Source organism: Cryptomeria japonica, chromosome 8, assembly GCF_030272615.1.
Source record: "Cryptomeria japonica chromosome 8, Sugi_1.0, whole genome shotgun sequence".
In the NCBI taxonomy this organism is placed as follows: domain Eukaryota; kingdom Viridiplantae; phylum Streptophyta; class Pinopsida; order Cupressales; family Cupressaceae; genus Cryptomeria; species Cryptomeria japonica.
The window spans coordinates 229976006-229985467 of NC_081412.1; the positions used below are offsets into that span (position 1 = coordinate 229976006).

The following is a 9462-nucleotide window of genomic DNA, read 5'->3' on the forward strand; positions in this document are numbered from 1 at the left end:
GATTATTTGGCCACTTTATATTCTGTCTTGGCATAAAAATGTATTGGATCTGGCCACTTTATATTCTATCTTGGCATGAAAGTATATTGTTTCTAGCCAATGGTACCGTAGGCTTATTGTCTCAATGAAAGATCTCTATACATTGGCACAAGAAGAATACTAATACACGGCTCATGGGAATTCATAATACTTACAATGACAATTTGTTGTGGATTGCTTCTACCTTAGAGTAGCTCTTTTATAGTACGGATTCCTTCTTTCTAGCTTGAGCTTCAGGTATATAGTGTGTGTTTCAATTGATTAGTGTGGACCATCCAATATCTTCTTTCATTAGCTGGTCTTCAACTTCTATCTCTATTGGTGTGGGAAGTTTACCCTCTTCCTGCTTGTGGGCCTTATTGGCATAACGAACATAGAGGTGTTGAAGACTGTCTATGAGGTATACAAGTGACGCATGGAAGGTTAGCAACTCATCCTTTGGCACCATATTTGGTGTTACTGCCATTTTTGACAGAATGAGATATTTGTGAGCTTGGCGCTGAAAATAATCAAGGTAGAGTCTACTATAAGCTTGGACGAATTCCTCCTCAGGCAAGTCGAGCACATTGTCCAAGACAAAACAATGTATAAGAAGTAATAAGCATGCTGTACAGATCTGAGTATGGTAGTAGTCATTTTCAGGGTGACTAATGCACTTTGAGGTCAGCAAATCTATTGCATTACAGTCTGTAATACTTCCTGTGTGTTCTCTGTTATTTGTCAATAAGTCTGAATCATACATTATGTTGATAATGTAATGAAGATACTTTCTGTTTTTGCAAAATAAGAGCATTCAGAAATCTTTCGTTCTAGTCTGCAATATATTCCCTGATGTTCTCTTGCTGCATACTACTATTTCTGTTAATTATACTTGGAAGATGTAATGAGCATATATGTCAAATCTGTTCATAAGCATCCCATGAGTTTGAAAGATGCCAACTAGGAATTCGGCCCAATCTGATGGTTTGTTTTGCTCACAATCTTTGACCAGCAAATTTGTTTTTTGCGTTTCCGTGGATTTTTTTATGTTTTTTCAGTTTGGGGGGGTTTTTGCTTGATTATGCTAATGAGAAATTGCGAATTGAATGCAATACATAAAAGAACAATTGACTAAAATGAAATCTCAGAATTTTAACTTTATTACCAACAAATTACAAATTCAAGTAAATAATTATTTAAGACAACTAGAGCCAAAATTGGTCTACCCGGTGTCCTACGCTAGCCTAGATGAGCTTATTTTGATGTTGGAGGTGGTGCACAGAACAATACAGGAGCCTCCAAGTGCTGTAAACTGCTCCAGGGTGTTTTATTCTCCTAGTATATAACTACCAAAAACAAATAAATGAAAAAATAGCAGATCAGGTATTTTATTTTAATTCTTGTCAGAAGAAATCTCCAGAATCGACCACTTTTCCCCACTAAAATGCTGATGTAGCCCAAATCTGCTATAAATTCCCTAAAAGAACCACTGATCTGTCTTTATTTGCTGCCAACAATAAATTTACAAACAAATTTCAAATCTAAAACCCTCCAATTTATTTTATTGGCTTCACAAGCCAAGTAAGAATGGTACAGCCAGCCTAGAGATGGTACGGCCAGCACCAATTGGCAACTAACTTGCTGGATATGTCCTTCAATTTGCTCAAATCTGCTGTTGTTGTCTCAGACCTGGTGTAATTGTAAAATCTCCTCCAAATATTGACCCCAAATGACCTGAAAGAGGATCCTTCAATTCTGCAAGTGTGTGGGTTTTCGTCCAAACACTGTAGAAGATTGAGAGTTTTCGTTCCCAACCTGAAAGTCCAACCAAGCTTGCTGTTGCAGAGCTCTTCAAGGAAGAAAATGTCAATATCAAATAAAAAATGAATGCCAATTCTTTCACATACACCTCTTTTTGTCCTCTCAAACCCCACGCCCAATTTAGGGCTCTAAAATGCTAAGATTTTATTGGAATATTCTTCCAACTTGAGCATCCAAGTTGAGGGTTCAATTTGTCATGAGTGGGATCATTTTTAAATTAAAGTTTATTTCTCATTTTTGTCTAGAGAGGGGCACCCAAGGGGGTAATCTTATAATTCATTATTAACTTTTCATTAATCCCCTTTTAATAAAGTTACTTCATAAAATTTTATAATTATAGAATAAGTAACTTTATAATGAATTATTATAGAGTCTATATAATTTAAGCTCACCAAGGCCAAAAAGCGACTAAGTATAAGTCCTCCTTGGTTAGCCAATCATCTCCTAACCACTTAACTTGCCTACGGTAATGGCTTATAGGCAAATCTATGCTCTTGAGTCATAAATGGAGAAGTGGGGACATTACAGAGTTATCTTTCATTTTAAATCTTACAAAGTTCACCAATCCATATGTTCGCGTAAACTAACTATAATCAAGTCCAATCCTTAAACTCTGCAACATATACCTTCGTGCCAAAAGTTTGATGCAGGGAAGAAAGTGAAAATTTGGGTGCAATTCTAGCTGGGATTTTACAGTCCCATTTCTAACAACTCCTTAATAGCCTTCTCAATCTCCTGCTTATGCCTCCTAGAATGACAATAAGGTGTAGTGATGATCAATTTCGCTCCTCCCTCCAACTCAATCACATTCTTAAAACCCTTTTCCAATGGCAATCCTAGAGGAATGTTGTTGAACAATTTGCTATGCTTATCGAAGAAAGATTGGATGTCAACATAATAGGATCTCTTATCCTTTAATGGACCTGTATCTATAATCAAACACTCAATTGCCCAAGATACTTAGTCTCTACAGAAAACTCTTCCATTGCTAAAACAATCCTAGAACCTCCATTGGATAAGCCTCAAAGAATCATCTCCTTCCCATCAAATTTGAATCTCAACTCCATAGTCTGATAATTTTGTGTGACTTCACCGAGTGAGTGCAACCATTGCACACCTAACACCAATCTTATCTCGCCAATGCCAACCACAGAAATCATCTCACGTCTTATGCCTTCTTAGAGTCAACTCAAGTTGCTAAATCTTTTTGATACACGGAATAGAAAACCCATCAACCACTATAACATTAAATCCCTCAAAACCATTTGTCCTCAATCCCATCTTAGTCACCAATCCCTCACCAATGAAGTTTTGGGTGATCGTACTATCAATCGAACCTATCACTCTGTCCCTGTAAGACTCCTTTAACTCGAAGAGAATGATACTTGGGTACCTCTTGAATTTTCTCCTACTTAGTCCTCATGCTCAATCTCATCCACAACAACCTCGAGTTCAAACTCTTCTACCTCAAAATCCTCATTGGAAACTAGCTCTATGTAGTGTACATGTCCCTTTCCCAAGTACCTATGACATGTTCCCATGGATCTCTACAAGTGAAGCATATTTTATTTCCTTTGAAACTCATTTTTAAACTCCTTCACCTTGCTAGGCTTAGGAGGTACTGGCTTGGGTTGCGAAAAGCCGTTGTGAAATGGCCTCTTACCGTAATAATCAACTCTTGGGGTGGAACTTGTTCTTGGTCATGGAATCTTCTACAAAGATGTTGGCTCAAAAACTTTCACCAACCCTCGAAGTGATTGCATTAATCCCTCAATGAACAAGAGTATTAGTCTCCTCTCTATAACATATGTCACCATGACTGGAACTTGTTGAAATTTCACTACATAATCTTCTACTTAACCATATTGCCTCAAGCATGTCAACTCTCTCAAATGCATCTCTAGATTCCTTCTATCAAAGCTCTCTATGAACTTCTATGCAAAATCAACATATGTCACAATATGATGATGCCCTTGTGTGATCAACCCATGATGTCCCCGCTCATGAGTTGTACCTTCCAAATGAATAATGGCGAACTTGATAGCTTCATCTTCCATCATTGGGTTGAGTGGGAGAAATGTATCCGATTTTTAAACCCAAACTCATGCAGTGACCTTACCAAAACCATCAAAAGTTAGGAGCGTCAACTTACTCACCTTCTATTGTAGATCTCAATTGAACTGTTGGGTGGACTGTCTTCTTTCTCTCCTTGGCCCATTCCTTGACCTAGCATTATTGTATTGTGCGAATGGTATCTGACTTATGACATCCGGTTAAAATCTCATGTACTCATCTATATTGGTATTAAAGTCATTTGCAACAAAGTTTGGCTCAACTTGTTCCCGCAATGACTCCACTCTAAGCAAAAAAGTAGGCAGGAATAGTTTGAGTGCTGATCCAATTGGAGTCATGTTGTTATTTATGTAATTTCCAACCCCATTCTGATCTGAATTGCTCCCTTCTCCTACATTGTTTTGTGTTTTGAGCATTTGTGTCATTTGTTCCTGCCTTCGTGCCATTTGTTCTTGTATATGCACGAAGGCCTTCCATTCACCCTCTTAATCTGCCATCTTCTTACCTCTGTATCCAATTCCACTGCTAACCTCTTGTGTTGCTACCTCTAATCTTCTTCTTTCTCTCTCTAAGGCCCTCTGATCTCTTTGACTCAACTGCATAAACCAAATTAACCCTGCAAACTAGCAAGACTGCTTACTCTGATACCAATATGGTGTCCCTAACGTTTCTTTTTCTACCCTAATCAATGTCAAATAATGTTCTTCACATTACAATTCACATTGAAATCATATCAATAATTTCAATTCACTTTAGTGTCACAATCAACCCAAATTGAAATTTCAAACTAAGATAAACACATAGCTAATATCAAAATTCAACAAATAATTGATTCAAATTTGAGTGGTAACAAAATTCAAGAACTACTATGAATTCCCAGAGAGTTTACTATTTAGAAGGAAATTGCATGAGCTTAAATGTGATCAGTAGCAATATGGATTGCTAGCTAGCCTCCTAAGAACTCCTACCTTTGCGATTTGGCCTAAACCTTGCTTTGTGATAAATGATAGGATAAATCAAGGAGCTTTCACCTATAAATGTTTGGAATTGTGTTCTTTTGATTTGAGGCATGAAACCCTCAAAAACCAACTGTTTGGTTGACAAGGATCCTACAAACAGCTGGAATCACCTAGCACTAGCACCCTCCTAGTGATTTAAGCCATGAAACCATCAAATACCAATAATTCAATTTATAATGATCTAATTTTTGCTCCCCTGATATCTGATCGGAATGCTTGTTCACCCTAAGTAAAATCTGATGGTTTAAACATGATTCTATAAGCGTGAGTGGTCTGTTACAAGTTCGCTTCAATCTACCCTTCTAAGTACACCTTAGATCTAGGTCCTCTGCAACCTAATTTGATCTACTTAGCTCTTTCGATGTCTTCAATGGCCTAGAATGGTAGGTGCGATATGTGCTACAAGTTGACCATGATCTCTCTAAGTGATTAAGCAACTCAAATTGACTAAAGTGCAAAATAAAAAGAAATATTAAAAGGGGTCACTTTATTTTTTGAGCTTAATGAAATATTTAGAGCAGAAATTTAAAAAGGTTTTCAAGAATGTTCTACGAGTTTTGATAAAAGGTGATTTTGGAGCTCATTTCTTCATGCTTGGTTTATTTTTCTTCTTTTAGATTTTGGAGAACTCTTCTGGAGCAAAAACCTTAGGGTAGTGCAAGATTCTACCCTAGCTGGTTACAAGTGAAGTCACTCAGATTTCACAGGAAGTCACTCAGATTTCACAGGCAGACTACAACGATTGAAGTTTAGAAATTTATGAAGTTTTATTCTAAGATAAATTTCTGGATTGAAGGGGATTTTGGAGATTGTATTCGCATCAAGGAAGCTATGGTGAATGATTTTGGACGGCTTGATAGAGATTTGCAGCTGGGTGCACCTATGCTCTAACTTTAGTGATTTTTGGTGTTGATTTCCATTCCTTGCTGGGCATAATAACTTTCTACGAGACGTGGGGGATCTTGAATGCTATTTGCTGAGCATTGAAGGATAACTGAGTGTGTTACTTGGGTTAGGCATGGAAGTGAAGCTTCACTAAGCTGGCCGTGGGTATTCTTCTAAGCTAGGCGATTCGATATTTGGCTAAGTGATGCAAGTCTCCTGCTGGACATGAGCCTTTATACTCTTTTTCAGGCACATGGGGATCACATAGACTGTAGTTCACATTCCTGGGCAAACATGAGGATTGGATATGTTGTTTCTAGGCGTAGACTAGTGAGTTTATCATGCTGCGGCAACACCCAGTCGAATAGCACTTCCAGGTCAGAAGTTGTATATGAAATTGCTTGTAAACTGTCACTCAATATTCTCATTCTATCAAAGCTAATCAGCTGTGCATACATCTGGTTTAAATCTATATTTATCTCAGTCCTGCAATCAGATTTAATTCTGCAATTTATTTCAGTTTATAATGCTGTAATGTATGAAACTGTTTGTATTAATGCATGCCAATTATACATGTATAAATGAGTTCCAATGCAATCATATCATGATGCACACATCATTATAGACTCAGTAATATTATCTCAGAAGCTACCCATTAGAAATTACACAGATCAGTGAGCATCCACCATTTAATAGCATATTGTTATTCTTTTGATTTTGGGAAGGGTAAAGAATTTGAAAATAATTGGTCAGGGACTTTACATATATGTATTAAAAATATACATAAAACACTTATTCGTGAGGGCACTGAGAGCCAACTTAAAATTGGAAGGAACACGACAAGTTCTTTGGGCTACGGTCAAACTAATGAATCTGTTTGGCAACTAGTTGTGTGTCATTTCCTTTCTTTCTTTGTGCAACTACTATGGTTATCACAATTTAAAACATTTTGGTCTCTTTCAAGTGAGTTTTGCTTGTCTGGCCATGGAAGTAAATATCATGGAGCTTTGGTCCCACTTGGTGTGACTTACCATCTCACTTACGTCCCCTTTTACTATATATATATATATATATATATATAGAGAGAGAGAGAGAGAGAGAGAGAGAGAGATGATTTTCAATGTTCATGAGTTGCATGGCACCTACTTATTTACAATGTGCATATCTAGAATGTGGTAGACAAGCAATTTTTTCTGCCTTATATTGTTAAAAACAAGATCATGTTTATTTGTAGGCTAGGCATGGGCATTTTTGTTGATAATCACTAATTCAATGTCAAGAGACAAAATGGCCTTATTTTGTACAATAATAAAAGTCACGTAGGTACAAAGGCACCAACAATTCGTAGTTGAAACTTGTAGCCTTTAGACTTTTTGTTACGATTTTTTTATAGTATGTATGTACATTGAAAATGAAAGCAATGGAATTTTGTTAAATTGTGTCTGGACTCTAATGTGAAATCTCAATTCAGCTCTAATGCTATGTAATCAACTTCTACAATGCATATAATGAATGCCTTATCCTATCAATATTGAGAATTTCTTAAATTGTTAAATATTTTCTATTTTTAAATTGTCATCCCCTCCATCACCTTAAAAATGGCCTCCCCAAAAAAGGCCAAGAAACTTGGTGTAACATAGTATACAATTACAACTACTATTTTCTGATCAAGAATTAGCCCCATTCCCCGCTCTCAAAAAAATTATGTGTTAAATCAAGGTTATTGGGGTGTATTAACGCTACTAAAAGTGGGCTGCACACGTTGGCAGGTGCAAGTGCAAAAACCAACCAAAATCTGCACCTGAGGCGCATACAGGAGAACCTAACCTAACCTGCCTCACCCAATGTACTTACCCTAAATCTCACATGCAATATATTAATATTTTGAAAAACTTAAACATACAAAGAAGAGAGTGAAAAAGGAAAAACACTTGACTTTTGTTTTATTAAGTTCCATGATGATGTTATGTTACAACGTTCAAGTTAGATGTTTGTGTTGATAGAGGAACCCAATTTTACAGAGTCCAAATTTTTTTGGTCGATGCTACACACTTTGCATACTTCTCCCACGCACACACTTTGTGATAATCCTGCACCCGTGCACTACATTTATGAATCATGTGAGTTTACACCAAGTGCTGCATAACACACACTTGTGCACACATGTAACTTTGCCTTAATTTTTCTGTGTGCCAATAATTTGTTATCAAGGCGTTCTACAGTCTCCAATAGACTAAGGTTAAATTTCTCAATAAAATTGCCTGCAGAGGACATATATAGAGATTTACATTTAGGTCTAATAACATACTTGAAGAAACGTGCCTGCACATTTTAACTTCGGTAAATTAATTGAGTTCAATTTCCATCGATTCCGGCATGCAAAGCACCTGTAATCAGACAACAAAATAGCGCTGGATTCGCCTGGCCACTAGACAGGGAAGTTGTTAAGAGAGAAAATATTCGATAAGTATGTAAGAATTGAAGAAATTTTCTTCCTGGTGACAAGCAACAGAACATGGTTTGAAATATTCATCCTGCAAATATTGTTCGGCCAATTTTTTTTTCGGAAATCCTGATTTTAACTCTGTGCAAATTTTATATAAAAATATTTAAGAATTCGTCTAATTTGTGAAAAAGATATTTTCTTTACAAAAGCATTCTATCCACTCAGCCTCGATTAAATGCCTTACAGATTTGAACCAGGCATACGACCATAGGATATTTTTTATTTAAACAAAATCTGTACGGGAACTTAAAACACACAAACCAAAATTTGAAGGGTTTTAAAGAAAGTTAAATTCCATCCCAAGCAAAATTTGAAGGATGTTGCAGTGAATAATAATAAAAGTACCTTGTACATAGAAACAATCCAAATCGACATGAGCGATAACTCGAGCTTCCTGGGGCTCGGGCCTAGCTACTGGCATTTTTTTTTAATTTTAATATTTGGATTTTTCCTTTCCGTTTTGCCGCCTTCATAAGAGATCAGTATTCGCGAATACAGGAGGAGTTTTTAGGGGTTCTTCGTAATCTTTAGGGTCGCCTCACCGTTCCCGCGATGTCGCCAAAATAAAATTTAAACTCTCGAGGGTAGACAAAAACTAAAGACTTGAAGCATGTTGTTCTTCCAAAAAGAAGTAAAAAAAGAAGAAGAAGATAGGGGAGAGGAGCCACTATGTGTGCATCTTAATTTCGGGGGATATCAACTTTGACCGTTGGTCAGGTGGACAGTTGAGTTGGCTACACCAAATCAAAATCTTGTGCGTTGATTTGGCATATTGCTACGTACGCTTAACTCATTCATTGGAGTGGTCAAAATTATGGCACTTCGGTGCATCGACCAGAACGTGGTTGGGCCCACATCGTTAACCTGCCAACCTTTTTGTCTATATTGAACGGGGTTTCCGCATGGCATTCGCGTACATGCCCACCCAATCTCCCAACTCCTTCATCCAAAGTTCTTGTCGCCACCTTCAAACTTTCCTTGTATTGGCATTAACTACGCGTCACCTTACCTTGCATGCAACTAACTCCTCACGTGTTTCAACCACAATAGCATTCAATACGCCTTCCTCCTCACATTTCGAGTGAGTCGAAGTCGGTAAGTTTGGCACACACTCTCTAGTCCTCACTTTTGTTCGCTCCA

General features: G+C 37.2%; 1 protein-coding gene across 5 annotated transcripts in view; it reads right to left on the bottom strand.

The window, feature by feature from the left end:
* The window catches only part of LOC131078975 (DNA polymerase eta), an 88726-nt gene extending 79800 nt beyond the window's left edge, over window positions 1-8926 (bottom strand). For 2 of the 5 annotated variants that reach the window (XM_059209837.1, XM_058016836.2), the window contains exon 1: window positions 8668-8925. In XM_059209837.1, coding sequence (XP_059065820.1) covers window positions 8668-8743 — 76 coding nt within the window. In that variant the 5' untranslated portion in view covers window positions 8744-8925. Of the gene's footprint in view, window positions 1-8124; window positions 8245-8667 lie in introns of all 5 variants that reach the window. The other 3 variants (XM_058016837.2, XM_059209838.1, XM_058016838.2) reach the window with 3 other exon arrangements.
* Between the last annotated feature and the right edge of the window lie 536 nt (window positions 8927-9462).